Raw genomic sequence first — 16,141 nt, 5'->3', positions numbered from 1 at the left:
CAGTTAGTTTTAGAGTTAGACGCTGCCCCTCCCTGTAGCCCGAGGCAAATCTATAATCAAAGAAAACAATGTTATCACTACATAACAGAGCAACCATGAGTAGAACCTATTATTACAGGATGACCAAGCCTTTTTCTGCCCCATTAGTGACTGCATTTGATTTACCGGCTTGAACTGTGGTAAGCAAATCTGTCTAGTGTGCATGCTAGCAGGTATAAGCTACATATCACCTGTTTTGTTGGGTTTAAAATTACAGCTCAAACTTGAATTAGCGTTGATAAATGACCAGTAGTTTTGACAAATACTCCTGAAAGTTCTCATGTTTAAATTATACTTTCTTTATGAGATTCAATAGAGACATAATCAAGGCATGTCCTATTATCAGTTAGTACATTTGAGTAAAGAACTATCTGGCAATTTAGCAAAATAAACCTGATGAAATGTGAGAATCAGGGACACTAGTTCATTCACTCTTATAACACTATGCGTCCCACAGGGCTTTGTATTAGGTCCAGGAATAAACTACTGAACTACCACTGTAGACATTAACCAATTAAACTTAAGTCACTGGCCAGTCACGAAAATCTAAGGCACAGGTGTCAAACATGTGGCCCGGGGGCCAAAACCAGCCCGTCAAAGGTTCCAATCCGGCCTGCAGGGTGAATTTGAAAGTGCAAGTTAGGGCGTCAAACTCAAAAACAATATCATAATAACCTATAAATAATGACAACACCAATTTTTTCTCTTTGATTTAGTGCAAAAACCATTAAATTATGAAAATGTTTACGTTTACAAACTATCCTTTAACAATAAAATGTGAAAAACCGGAACACATATGAACAAACTGAAATGTCTAAAGAAAATTAAACACAGTTTTAACAATTTCCCGCCTGTTATTAAATGTTTTGTAACTTCGTAGATCTGATCTGTAATACACATGTATAAATGATAAGTCGAGGCAGAATATTTATACTAAAATTGCACTTATCTTTCTTAACAAATGTCTTTTTTTCCAGGTTATTCACTTCCTTTTTGTTTGGATAGTTTGTAAATGTAAATATAGGCATTATTGAATGTTATTTTTTTGCACTAAAACAATTTGGAGTTGTGATTATTTATTGGCTATCATGCTATTATTTTACCAGTCCAGCCCACTGCAGGTTAATTTAAGCTGAATGTGGCCACGGAAGAAAATGAGTTTGACAGCCCTGATCTAAGGGGTGTAAAATCAGATAGAAATTAGTGTATTGTGGCAGATGGATGCAACAGAGCCATGTGTTTAGTAACTGAATTATCAAATAACCGAACAGTTTGAAGTACAACGCAAACTCCAACAGAAACAGCACGAAAGCCAACACAAGCTTGGAAAAATCTTATGTATTGACCTTTTAAATTCTAATAATTGATACTTTCTTTGTAGTTATATCTAATTATTTATCTACAATTGTATATACAGTCACAGAAAAAATTATTAGACCACTTCTTGTTTTCTTCCATTTCTTGTTCATTTTAATGCCTGGTTCAACTAAAGGTCCATTTGTTTGGACAAATATAATGATAACAATAAAAACAGTTCATATTAGTTTAATTTCAGAGCTGATATCTATCCATTTAATATGTTTTCTTTATAATAACCAGATCAGTTCAGTTCTTACATCAATATCTATGGCACTGTACTGACAAAAACAATGTTTTATTCATTCCATGTTTTCTTTTCTGTCTGTTTTAGTCACATGATACACACAGGAGTTAATACTTGATTGCATAACCATTGTTTTTGATGACTTTTGATGGTCTAATAATTTTTTCCACGACTGTATAAATAGTAAAGTAGCTACCATCTACAGAGGTAGTAATTCTTCAGCATGTTTTCAGAGAATAAATCTCCTTAAATGCATGTTTGTTTTTGTATGTTAACCATCTTTGAATACGTAAATCTAAGTGATAGTTCTGGTTACAGTCGGCCTCCTGCTACAGACATATAACGATGCTAAAAATACCGGGAAAAATCAATTAAACACAAGTGACCAATCAGAGAACAGATACAATAGAGATACAATAGAGTTCAAAAAATAAAGTTTAATGTTTATGTGCTGTATAACAAATAAAATATATTAGTGTTTAAAAAACAGGTGCATAACTAGGTGAAGCCTAATCTATCACTTTACAATAAACATTGAGGAGAATGGTGATCAGTGAGATGGCAGCTCAGACATGCACTATCCTCTGAAACACTGTATGACAGTCAACCAGGCCAGTGTTTAAGCCGAACTGGCACGAATCCAAGGTTTTGTTTTTTTTTTCATGTCCAGCCGCAGTTGCCGACATGTCATTGTTTTCACGAGCCATTTTAACTTTAGTGACAGTTCAACAGATCATGACCTCAAATCCTTGTTAATTTCTCGCCATAGAAACAGAATAACGTTATAGAATTTTGTGAAATTTTGTGAAAAGAGCACAATGTCTTTAAATACAAATACAGTGCGCTGTGCACTAGAAGTGAGAGAACACAAGTATTTCCCCAAGTTGTAGATAATTTCCCACCCTGATGCTGACGACAGACAGTTACTGGGCACAAGACAATATGATAAATTCATACATTATGCAAATAGACTTATTACTTACATAAATATTGCATTGGTCTGTCATTACGCTGAGTGACACTAAACTATATGCAAGGAGTAAGGGGAAAGGAGGGTTCGACCAAATTGTCTTGACATTATTAACATCTTGGACCAAACAGACGTATTTACACAGTGTGGCAAACACATAAAAACACAGTGAACATTTATCTGTTATGTATCTACCTCTAAACAGCAAAACACATCATTGAAATATGCACTGATGGCCATCACAGGTGGATTAAACACTTTTTTTTTTTAAAAGAGCTAAGGCTAGTCAACATTATCATAATGTAAAGCATGTTTTTATATAGCAGACACTTTCACACTGTTGTATTTTTTCCCCATTGACACTTAAGTTTTCTCTTTTTTTTGTTTTTGCTCTACATACATAAACACTGTATTGACACCAAAAATCTACAGCAAAGTTACACTTGACAAAGGAAAACCCTGGTTGAGAGATTAGGCTAGCACTATTTGTTATCATGATATTATTTACAGACTCCAGGCTGCTCTGCCAAGAACAGCATTAACAAGAACTTTTTTTTTTGTTTTTGCTGCAGTTGTGAAAAAACCATATACCTGCAATTTTAACAATTATGTCTTTTGAGTGGTTCGGTGACCGTTGGGACCAGCTGAAAACTTCCTGAATCATCTCTACAACACACAGGATTCTTCATCCCTGAAATGCTCTGTGTTTGCAGATGCATGGTTTTGTTTCAACTGCAGTGTTGTGCTAAATTACAAAGTAAAATGAGCCAATTAGGTTGGCCAATGGCATGCCAGCCCAGCCATCTTGCCAAAATAGAGGTCTCCTGCTGTTATTCCACAACAGCGCTCCTATACATCGCTCTGTAAATTACCTCCCATAAATATACACAAGACAAGAGCAAGAAAAGAGGGATTAATTCTACTGTCCTCTATTCCCATTTGAAGCAAATGACAAAAAAACCCAAAAAACCTACTTATAGGGGCTGACTCTTAACTCAATCTTCCAACAGTACTTACACATGGCTTGGAGCTACAGTACAAATGCAGAGTTGAACCTGGGAAAAGAGTCGACTGAGGCTAAGAGGACAGGAGAGGTGACCACGCTGCTAAATCTTTGGGTAGCACTGATGTCCTTAGTGGACCAATCCTCTCCCTGGACTGGCAAGCCTTTTAAAAACCAGCCACCTTAGCATATCTTTAGAACATAGATGTTGAAATGAGGTAACGCTACGCATGTTGAGCATTCAGAACAATTACAACTGAGATGTTTTCAATAGGACTGTTTTTTCTCGGAAACTCTGAAATGAATATGTAATATACACATTATATAGAGATTACTACAAGTTACATTGATCATGTGTTGATAAATGTCATATGAATGTGATGATTAGCAACAGTAAACACATTACTATGGGATGGGAATCAAGATGGGAATTTCCAGTAGCTCAGTGCCTTGGAATTTTAAGTCTGTTTGTTTAACAATTCCACTTATCAGCTCCATGACATCATCAGGTCAAATGCGTCATCAGGTCATTTCTGTATTTTGGTTGTTTCCTCTAAAGTCTGGTTGTATTTGACCCGTAAAGAAGTAAAGACGACACTAGGACCATTCATAACAGTTTAACCACATTATCCAATTAAACTGCACCGATGGAACGTTTCTGATTGGCTGCTGAGCAAAGGGGGCTGTGACTCTGGGGGCGGAGCCTACAGCGAGGCGTCCTCCATCGCAGCCGCTAACGTTAAACTCCTCCAGGTTCTATCGATACTGTTAATGTTAGCGTCATTTCACTGTGTCAGCCTGCTTTACTATTGTTTATGAAACATCTCCATGACAACCAGGCTCAGAGGAGCAGCAGGTGGATGGAACACTCCTTTAACGACACCTGCAGAAGCCTTTAGGAGGTCTGTTCACATTCAGTGCAGAATGTGAGCGCATATTTGACATTAAAGCTATTTTTTGTTAATGCAAACAAAGCATTTGCATTATAGTTTATTCCCTAATCCAGTGAGAATCGATGAACTGAAGTGATCAAGTGATACTGATAATAGAACCAGAATCATTAAATTCTTATTAATTCCCATCCCTACACATTACCCAGAATGCCTTACTACTCTTGCATATCCATATCTATCTCCACACTTTCTTTTATGGGTGGAGAAAGGTAAGACTGAATGGAATGGGACTCTGGGGAGGATTAAAATGGAAAAATCCTTGTAAAAGAAAACGTTATAAAAGGACAAAGTAGGCTTGTCTCGTTCCACAACACAAAATTCCACTGAAGGCTTTTCAATGTTTACTTTGTAGCTTGGAAGTCAGAAGGGAACCTTGAGAGCACAGCAAGAAATAATGTGAATAGAAACACCAGACTCTGATAAACTAAACTACAATATCGCTGAAATAGACCAGTTAATTACTTTGGTCCATTGGATGTTGTACATACTCACTGTATCAGCAGAGGAAGGTACTGATACTGGCCATGGCTAATATCAGGGTTTTGAAATGCAATTATTGACAATGAGAAAAAAAATAACAGCCTGAAAAGTGAATATTAAAACTTTTAACCTATTTTAACCTAAAATTGCCTACATTTTTTTAATGGTTAGTTTCAGATTGATATTTATTCAGTGATTTATTCATTTAGGTAGTCGTTATTATGAGTTAAATGTTAGATAAAGGCAATATAATTCATTTATAACAGTACTGCATTTTTTTTTAGTAGGTGATAATATTGGTCGATTAATTTATTTTTCCCCTTTAATAATTATTACCACTCTTTTGGGTTTGTAACATCCACTATCTGTTGACTATAATGTACTACAAATACGTTATACTATCACCAACTGATTTGCAATGAGTTGGTGGAGCTCTTCAAACAGATCATTGACTTAAAATATTAACCCAGACATTTTTAGTTTTACAGTGAGATTGTGAGCTAAATCAGAACACGAAGATGTTCATTGTAATCTTACACAGGGTTCATTATGGGATAATCCATTAATGTTGAAGTGGAAGTTTTATTTGACGCACTTTAGCCTGGTGGAAAAGTCATTAACCAAAATCTAAAACACAATAGAATACAATAAAAACGTTCAGAATATTATATATACAGTAGTCAAGTCAAGTGTTACCAACATTCTCATATGCTACAGCTTGAACTTGCAGGCACACAAGCCAATATTTCTTCCTTTTGTCGATGCCTGGATCTATAATTGAGTTAAGAATCAGCCCCAGCATCACAGCCTGCAACCTGGCTGTCCAGAGAAAGCAACAAAAACAACATCTAAGTAGAGGTAAAGAGTATACAAATGTCTGCAACAGATCACTCTTAAATTACATGTACATCTAACGTGTACAATTAATTAACAGACAAAGACCTGTGGAGCACTTGAGGGGTTTCTCGACATGCTCTGTAGGTGCTTTGGCAAATACCTTTTAAAACAAAAAGACAAAATTAAAGAAAAATAAATGCTATTCATGAGGCAACATTGGTTGTTAAGGCTCTACTGTGGCTGTGCTTGCTTAGTATCTATTGACGGGTAAAAACTGCATACTGTCAAGTGTGAGTAGAATGAATTGGGGGGGTACAAGGGGCAGTTTCGGTGCAGGAGGCCGAAGCAGGAGGCACTATGTGGAGTCTTCCGGCTCTGACTTAATGGTCTTCTTTTCTGTGTTGCTGGACGCTCGCTGTGATGTGCCATTTTCTGAAGAGGAAGGCAACAATAAAGGAGGATGTCATCAGCATAGAGGTTTATAAAGCATACAGCCTACATGGTAAAAACTGGTAAAGATAAAGCCAAAAAAACAGGTTTAAAACTCTACTGACAGATATGTGACATCACTAACCTGTTGCTGGTGTTTTCGTCTCATCTGTGTTGTTGTTATTGTTGTGGTTGTGATGGCGCTTCAGTTCATTGGCTAGCTGTTTGCCCAATGGGATGTCACCTTCCTGCATGTTCTGACTAACCACCCGCAAGTTGATTGGTCGTTCATCTGAAAGATAACACACATAAGAAACATTAAGGTGCAGAAATCGACACTTTAAAAAAAAAACGTCTGAATTTGTGCCAGGTTATCGGCCATTTTAGGGGTTGAGATGGTGTTTCAGCCACGTGTTGAACAAAAACTAGAAGATTTTCATTTTGAAAAGAATAGGCAAACTCTTATACTTCTATTGTAAGAGCAGGTGTTAAAAGGTTAACCTCCACTGAACAGATCATGACGCTGCTAAAGTCACTTAAGTCACTATTTTTTCACTGTTGCTGCTGCTCATTGTGCTGTTACATGTACCATCAATTTTTATCTCTTTTTTTTTTTTTTTTTTTTACTTTTTATTTATTTTTCACAGGTAAAGCAAACTTGCAGGTGCACAAATGTGGCGAGGACTTATACAGAGATTTACGTCACATTAAATTAGTTAAAACACAAGAAAGAGTCAACATTTAAAAATTAACATAAAAATTTAGGTTAGGTGTCTGCTATCGCTTGAGTTATCAGTTTCCATTTTGTCTCAAATTGTTCTGTCAGTTGTACTTTCACTGTGATTTTTTTTCCATCATATACACACTCTTTATTATGTCCCATCATTGTATTATGCCATTGTGTTGTAACTGTGTATCATCACTTTAACTGTACTGCTGCAGTATACTGTGTAATTTTGGACATATTAAGAATTTATTTAACTTTTTTTGCATATTTTATGGTACTTTTTATGCTACCCTATTTATCGTTTATATATTTTATTTTATATTTATCCTTTTATCTTTCTCATGCTACAAAACCGGGACCTGAGTAACTACGGTATATTTCATTCTATCATGTACCATTGATCGAATGACAATGAAGTCTGATAATTTGAGGTTTTGAGTACAACAGAGAGCTGAGCAATAAAGTAAAAAAAAAAAAAAAGTAAATATAAATTAATATCAGTAATAATCACAATAAACAGCTTTTGTTTTCAGAACATTTCACTGAGGCAGAAACTTCAAAAACAATTATAATGGTAGAAATTAAGTAAAACGACAAAACTGTGACACATTTTCTAAATGTAATAAAAATCATGATTGAAATAATAATTATGTTTCATGATAATCATCCTTATTATTCCCTTATAGACTACTGATAAATTCTCCTCCACATTCCACTGTGTTTTAATGAAAATCAGTTTAAATGCAATGTTTCTGTAACGATGTAATTAATTTTATGACATTCTACTGGTTTTTGGATCATTTTTGTTTGGTTTAGATTGTTGACTAGAATAACTGATCAATAGTAGTATCAATAAAATAATCAACAGACCTGAGATTGGAAAATTTGTTTAATTACTATTATGACAATTATAACCATTATGCCTACTGTCACTAATTTGCATCATAGTTATTAATGTATGCGTTATATTTAAATTGACAATCTACACTTAATTTAGCAATTATCTCATGGCAAAAACACAAACATATGTATTTCAATGACTGTAAATATATTTAGGGGATAAATAAGGGGATTATCGCAGCGTGAAAACGACGACAGGACAGGACAGCTTTCACTTTAGTTTGTCCCATCCCTGTTTTTCTTTTTTTTTCCATTATGTTCTTGGGCTAATTTAAAGAAAAGATGGATGTCATATCATAAATGCGACAGGACGTGTACGTGACTGTGTGCATGGGAACAATAAAAGATTGTGATTTTCCACAGCAGCAGTGGCAGCTGTCACTTTAGTCCTGGTTTTGTGACTTCTTAAACACAGAGAAGCAGAGAAAGGAAAAAAAAATGCATCATTATTCAGGATCTGACTTCTCCTTCAGGCCTCATCTCATTTTCATCCCTTTCCTCCCTCACCCACTCCCGACAGCTCATTATATTGCTATTCCCACAAATCCCACAATGCACCTGTAATTATTACGCCCACGCCTGTTTACCTCCAGCCAGTTGCCCAGAGGGGGGCGTCTCTCTCTCTCTCTCTCTCTCTCTCTCTCTCCACCTCTGTCTCTGCTCTCCTTCTCTGCTTTCTTCCCTCTTTTTCTGTCATTTCTCATTTCTTTTCTTCTCCCTCATCTCTGTATTTCTTTTCCTTTTTCCCCAGTGTTCTTTTTCACTTTTTTTTCTCCATCTTTTTAACCTTGATTTCCCATGTTTCTTTTTTCTTCTGTCTTCTTCCATCTTTATTCCATCCGCTCTTCCACATTTCCTTACAGGATGCATATACAATATTCACTTCTACAACAATTCTTCCATTTGCTGCAGGTTGCATAGTCACACAGTCCTCACATGACGAACAAAAATAGTTCAAAACAGAGAAAAATGTTTGCATCTGAGAACTTTCTGTGACTATCTAGATGATGAAAAGTCCAAAGAGAGGCCAAAAATGACCTAAAAATAAGTAGAATGTCATGAAATTAAAAATACTGTTATAGAAAAAGGGTGTTGAAATTATATATATATATTAGGGCTGTCAAAATTAACGCATTAACGTAGATTAATCCATCATGATTTAATCTGATTAAATATTTTTATACAATTAACTCATCTGCAGCACAGAATGACTCTGAACATCTCTGCCAACGCATTTGAATCAGTTTGTCCAAGTAGAGTTAGTGTCGCACATGTGCAAATGGTCAGTTGGTCCGGTAGTGACAGGCAGCAGAACCGACCTATCAAGATGGAAGACACTGAACAGCACGCTGGCCCTCTGGATGGAAATATGACAAAAACAACCAAGATGGAACAGTTGTTTCAAGTTGTTTCGTTGAAACTGTTGAAGGTGTTTATTTGAAAACTGACTGCCTGTTCCACCTCATCCACCCTCATCTACCTTCTCTCGTGTGTTTTCTTTTTCCATATTTGTCTCTGCATTTGTTCTTTGATTGCTATTTAGTATTAACTCCATACTCGTTTGATGTGTGTTCGTCCCTTGGCTGTTTATTGTAAAGCGTCTTTGAGTACTTAGAAAAGCGCTATATTAAACCGATGCATTATTATTATTATTATTATTAAACACATAAACTGCATGTATATTCCCTTCTTTCTTGAGTCTGTTTGCTCATGCACAATGAAACGCAATTAATATAGATTAAAAATGAACGATATTTCATGATTAATCGAAATTAATCTACAGCAACCCTGAGATTAATCTGATAAAAAACTTGAATCGTTTGACAGCACTAATATATATGCAACTGTAGCACATAATAATTTCCTCTGAGATTAATAAAGTATTCTGAATCTGAATTTTAATGACAGTGTTTCCACGTTCACTACGGAGCCTCTGAACGTCCAAATGGGTCGTATCTGATGACCATGAAAAGATGACAAACTGCGTTTTACACCGATTATCTACATGAATTGATAGGACTCGAGGTTCAACAGGTATTAAACAGCTTAGATCAGCAGATGCTTTTGGTCGCTGGCCGTTGTTTAGGTCTTTATGGGTTAAATGATTTAAGTCTGATTTTGAAGACAGGAAGTACTTGAAATTGTAACTGTAACTGTGTCTCAGACCAACTGGCCTTGACATATGGAGTCCCCCAGGGATCTAGCTCAGGACCTCTTTTGTTCAACCTTTATATGATTCCTTAATGCTCGTCAATACGGAGTAAAAATGTATCCTACCATAATTATGTAGATGACACTGTATTTAGATTTAACCTCAATTGTTTACATGTATTGATAAGATTAGAGATTCAGTGGGTATTAAACATTTTAGATCAGTAGATGCTTTTAGTTGGTGGTGGATGTTTGGGTCTTTATGGGTTAAATGATGTTTGCTATGTTAACACTGTTCTTCTTGGCTGTGCTTTAGTTTCAGTTCCCCTACACTCTATGGTTCATGTGTGCTAACCTCAACCACACATTTGTTTGTAAATGACAACATTTCATTCACATACTGTCTAAGAAACTCCCCTTCCGACCTTGTGGCTCGACCACGATAGGTAATCTTAGCCAATAACCTTATATCTACCTGTGTATATCTGATGTATAGATGTGCGGGGGTCCTACCTTGGTTGTCTCTGCTGGTGTCTGCAGACGCTCCGTTAGTGTTCTGGGCATCACTGAGGTACTTTAAGGCAGCGGGAGGGATCCTCCAGTCCAGCGCCTGGAGTCGCTCTTGGACGGCGGCGTCCTGCAGGATCTCCATCTGCCTCGCCAACAGACGCTCCAGCTGCATCTGAAGCAATAAAACAGTGATCTGTGAACATCCATGCTTCTCACTGAACCGTATCCCAAAACTACAGTTGTGGATGGAACAGGAGTGTCAGCTCAAAATTAAAGCATCTATGTTCAACCCTCATGTGTCACTGTGGACACTTTTGTCCATTTGGTTACATTTTTCCTCTTCATCTGCATCATATTGATTGTGCTACTAAATAGAGCACTTTTTTTTTTTCTTTCTCCTGACAAAGCTTAGAATTCTAATTTAATTTTTTATAATAAATCATCAGAATAGTGTGAAAAAAGCGACTCCCCTCTCGAGTCATTCAGGACAAAAATGTCAACTTCCAAAAAACTGCTCTAAAACTTTACAGATTAATATTTTTTTAAGGCTTGTTCTCTGCATAAATCTCTTAAACACCTTCAACTGTGCTCAAACCTACCAAATATTCAATCAGCTTAAGGATTTTAACCATTTAAGTGCCAGTTTGATTGCATACTGGTGATGCACGGAAATCACTACAATGAATATCTGGAGAGAACCAATTGGATATGTTTTACGTCAAAAATACCACTGGTTTAGTAACAATTCATGCATGAAAAGGTTAATGTTAATGGCTGCGACAGAGGACACCTAGCTGTAGGCTCCGCCCCCAGAGTCACCACCCATTTTGCTAAGCAGCCAATCAGAAATGCTCCATTGGTGGAGTTTAATTGAATACTGTGGTTAAATGTTTGTGCATGTTGGAGGTCTTTAACCCTTTGTTGTAACTGTTGTAAATGGTCCTAGTGTCGTCTTTACTGGTCAAATACAACCAGACTTTAGAGGAAACAACCAAAATACAGAAGTGGAATCATTAAGCAAACAGACTAACGATTCCAAGGAACTGAACTAGTGGGAGTCCCACCTCGAGTCCCATCCCCTCTTATTAGAAAGGTAAAAAGTCTGAAAGCAGATATTTAATACTGTGAAAATGCAATGCACGAGCAGTTTAGAGATTTATCTGTAATCATTGTCTTCACTGGTCTTGAAATAAAATCCTGATGATCTTCATCAAAGGATCGATTGTCAACAGTGACCTCCAGACGACTACACTATTAGATCAGAAGCCTGAACATCCATGTGAGGTTTGCAGTTTTAACATGAACACGCAGCAGAAAAATGACCAGAACAAGCACGTGTCATGCCTCTGATCCTGCCAGTGAGCGTTGAAATTCAGGACCAACCGAGGCAAGACAAACACTTGACATTTGAGTTTCATCTGGAACTGAAATGCATGAGAATGCAAACAGTTGTGATGTCTGCTTATTGTCAGTCTGTGTGTCACTGTCACATTCAATTATTATGAGAAATGCTTATGAAGAAACACCGTCACACAGTAAAACGTCTGATATGAGCAGTGGTTCTGAGGGAAACACAGCCATGAAATCCCTTCTTTTGAATGCCTTTTTTTTTTTTTCCAAATTACATCAAATTGACAAGTGTATCTGCAGCTGCACACACACACACACACACACACACACACACACACACTGACTGATGCATTAGAGCAACCACACACAAATGAGAAGATACATATGTTAACACATGCATAAGGCTGCACACATGAAGAGCAGCATGTGTTTGTGCACACACATTTAACATCTCCATGTTTTCTTGCTAATGAGTTATCATAAAGCTCTCCTCCTACACTTCAGCGCTAATTAGGAACAAGACGCAGTAGCAGCATGGAAACCAATAAAGACCATTACTGGGATCAACCTGGATCTCAGCACCACAGACATCTGCACATGTAGAAAAACTGAAACAAAATTACTTTTAACCTCAACACTGAGCTACAGATTGTTTGTTTCAACAATAAAGATGCACTGTATGTGTGCGTTTAATTCAACAGTGTCAAACTCATTTTAGTTCAGTTCCCAATCAGACCAATATGATCTCAAAAGGGCCAGAAAAGTAAAATAATAACCTATAAATAATTAGAACTCCATTATTTTCTGTCTGTTTTAATGTAAAAACAGTAAAATTACATAATAAAAATGTAATATGGAAATGTGAATCAGCTGAAGAATTATGAACCTGAAAAATAAGAGAATTTTAACAATATTATGCATCATTTTATCATTTACACATGTGTAAATGATAAGATGGTACATAATATTGTTAGTAAGAAATTTCAAGTTGTTCATATTATTGTTTTTTTTTTAGGATAGGAGGTAAATGTAAACATTTCATTATGTAATTGTACTTTTTAGAACTAAAATAAAGATAAACATTTGGAGTTGTCAATATTTATAGGCTATGATGTTATTATTTTACAGGTTTTCTGAAAACTTAGACCCGGGTGTTAAACCGGCCACTGAAGAGTCCAATACCTCCTGTGGGATGAATATGTGAAATGTAAAAATTATGCTGAAGATATTAACAATCAAGGATGTTAAAATCACTTTAGCTCAGGTTCCACATTCAAACTAATCAGATGTTCAAGAAAATTAAGTGTAGAACAAACATAAATAGCCAGTGTACGTCTGTTAGGGGGGTACATCTGTGGAATAATCTGGACCAAAACTTTAAAATGTCTTCTTCAATTTGTGCATTTAAAAGGATGTATAAATTCAGAACAATAACAAAATATAGAACATGATCTGAATAAGTCAATATCTAGTTAAAATACATAAAATCAGATATTATTGTGTGTCGCCTATTTGTATACAGACTATCATGATTAGGAGACATTATCACATTTATTAATGATTGTATTTGTAGTAAATATTTAAAATGCATATAAATCTTATAGTTTATATTAAAAAAGGTTGATTTTGCAAATCTGATCGTATGTGAGGTGACTAAAAAAATGTATGGGAATGGTTTGTATGGATGCTTTGTGTTATTGTAAAAATATATAGGGAAAAAAAGTGTGTTAACAAAGCAAAGGAAGCAGAATTAATTTAATTATTAGTTTGTAAAAAGGGGGTGGAGTCTATAAGTCATACTTCTTCCCACTCCTTTTTGAGCGCTGAAAATTTTTGTTTGACCATGTTGTATGGTTCTTTGTTATCTGATGATTTAAACTAAAACTAACAAAAAAAAAAATCCAAAGTTGGTCAGGCCAGTAAACTACTGTCATAATTCATAATTCAAGATTCAAAAATGTTTGTCATTATGAGCACATAACGATATTTTTCTGAGAGGTAGTTCTCAGCTAGATAGAAAAATAAAAAAAAGAGAGAATATAAAAACACTCAAGAACATGTATATCAGTATAAAAACACTCATGAATATGTACATCAAGACTATGTGCATTGTATAAAGAGAAGAAATGTAAAACACAGTATGTACAGTCCAGTGCAGTAACAGTGCAAAACAGTATGTGTGGTTAGGACGCAACTGAGTGCAATATTGTGTGCAAACAGGTAGCAATGTGCATTACCTATAAATAATGAAAACTAAATTTTTCTCAAACAAAAGGGATTGGACCCTTTGGCTGGCCTCATATTTGACACTGCTGGTCTAATTTAATCATTGTTGTACCACATTTGTTTCCAAGCAGACACCCTGACTGAATAACAAGATCAATGAGGTTGAGCAATGAGCGATCAATATATAAAAGAAATGATGTGTGCTGCTTGGAAACCATGCAAAGAAGCGTTTGTTCATTTGAGTAAGTGAAACTAGAACACACACACACAACAGTTAAACCAGATACTATACTTTCCAGACCTGCTTACATCTAAAATGTTTTTCTTCTTCCTCCTTCACAGTGATTGTGAAGGCGACTCCACACCTACCTTGTTTAGATGTTCAGACTTTCCAGTTTGATTTTAATTAAAATTTCAGGCGTAAAACCTCCCCCAGAACCTGGTACAAAAGCAAGACCAAAAGAACCGGTCTCAGACTACATCAAACTGAACCAAGACTTGGTTCATTTACAGTGTGAAAACACTGTTTGTATAATCAAACCAGTCAAAGTCAGAGGTTAAAAATGAGGTAAATTAACTTTTAAAGACCTAGAACTATTTTTGTGGTGACTTCCATACGATTTTTTTCTCCACATTCAACCTAATTTCCGACCACTTATTATCATATTATCTTCAACATTTCACATTTTTCAGTGACAATCAGGTATTTTCATGTGGACGTTTATTAAAGCTCAGAGTAAATTCAAAGGTTATGAAATAAAAATAGAGAAAACTGAATAAAAGGTGACGTATTAGTTTCCAAGCATTCATTTATCAAACTATATTGTGATTCAATGTTGAGGGCTAAATGAACAGTGCTATTAAAATTTGCTTTTGTACAACACAATATCAAAACAATAAGGTTCTTTTTCCCCTAAAAAAAAAAAAAAGGTGGGATTTTATGTTGATAGAATCTGCAAAAGGCACCAAGCCACTTTTCTACATGAGATTTTTTCACAAAAGGACTTTACTTCAAACTCTACTACATGTAAATCACAAGACAAATTACTTTTAAACAAAATATATTAGTAACTGAATGTAAATCAAGCATCAGCAAGAGTTTAATGGCATTGCATTTGAATTATAACGTGAACAACCAGCAAAAAAAAAAACAGAACTGAGCATTAAGACCTGAGTGTGAATAGATCTGTGCTATTCAGACTGTCATAAAACAATCAGATATGGGTCGAATATGGGTAAAAAAAAAGTCAGATTTGGGCCAGTTTTACCTGCAGTGTAAACCCTGACCAGTTTTATTCACCATTACAGGCCATTTCCTGCCATGTGACCCTTTCCAGACAAAAATGGGACATTATCCAGCTGTTAAATCAGAAACTCCAGACAGTACTAGTGTAGATGTGGCCATAAACCCGTTACCTGTAAGTTACGTCCTACAGTTTCTTCTCCTTTGGACTTTGCACAGGCCAGTTGTTCCCTCAGCATCTCCTGCCTCATGTGAATGGCCTGCAACGCCTCCTGGATGTCAAAGAAGTTCTCCTGAATAGGCAAAAAAAAGACCAGATGTGATGCATAGGCAACAATGGGAAATACCTACAGATGAATATTTGGCATTTTAACTGATAAAGACCCAAACAGCCACTGGTATAAAACGTTTAATAACTTCTGAACCACTAAATCTATCACTACATGTAAATAATTGGTGTAAAATACAGCTTTTCGTGTTTTCATGGTGATCAAATATGACCAATTTGGATGTTCAGAGGCTCCGTAGTGAGTGTATAATTGTCTAAATTCTGATATATTTTTGGGGATTTTTGTTGATGTTCTGCTTCTTTAAAACAACATCCTGGGAGGGAATTCGACAGGAATTCCCCTGTTTAAGAGCTCAGAGGAAGTTTGTTTTTTGTGAGCAGGTGTCAGTTCATCTGGCACGTCTTCGTCTTGGTTCGACTCCCCTCAGAGT

General features: G+C 35.9%; 2 protein-coding genes across 2 annotated transcripts in view; one reads left to right on the top strand and one right to left on the bottom strand.

The window, feature by feature from the left end:
• Window positions 1-16,141, top strand: part of LOC115431961 (NACHT, LRR and PYD domains-containing protein 3-like) — a 592,418-nt gene that overhangs the window by 123,866 nt on the left and 452,411 nt on the right. The gene's annotated exons all lie outside the window — the stretch shown is intronic.
• nab1b (NGFI-A binding protein 1b (EGR1 binding protein 1)) overlaps window positions 2,060-16,141 on the bottom strand; it is a 36,951-nt gene continuing 22,869 nt past the window's right edge. Inside the window, exons 5-8 of the mRNA XM_030153214.1 lie at window positions 15,595-15,714; window positions 10,606-10,774; window positions 6,460-6,606; window positions 2,060-6,317 (exon numbers count right to left, since the gene is read on the bottom strand). Of these exons, the coding sequence (XP_030009074.1) occupies window positions 6,241-6,317; window positions 6,460-6,606; window positions 10,606-10,774; window positions 15,595-15,714 (513 nt within the window). The 3' untranslated portion in view covers window positions 2,060-6,240. The remainder of the gene's footprint in view (window positions 6,318-6,459; window positions 6,607-10,605; window positions 10,775-15,594; window positions 15,715-16,141) is intronic.

The sequence above is a fragment of the Sphaeramia orbicularis genome, chromosome 2 (assembly GCF_902148855.1).
Source record: "Sphaeramia orbicularis chromosome 2, fSphaOr1.1, whole genome shotgun sequence".
Lineage (NCBI taxonomy): Eukaryota > Metazoa > Chordata > Actinopteri > Kurtiformes > Apogonidae > Sphaeramia > Sphaeramia orbicularis.
Note: the sequence above shows the minus strand (reverse complement) of the source record. Positions and strands in the feature narration are given on the sequence as shown.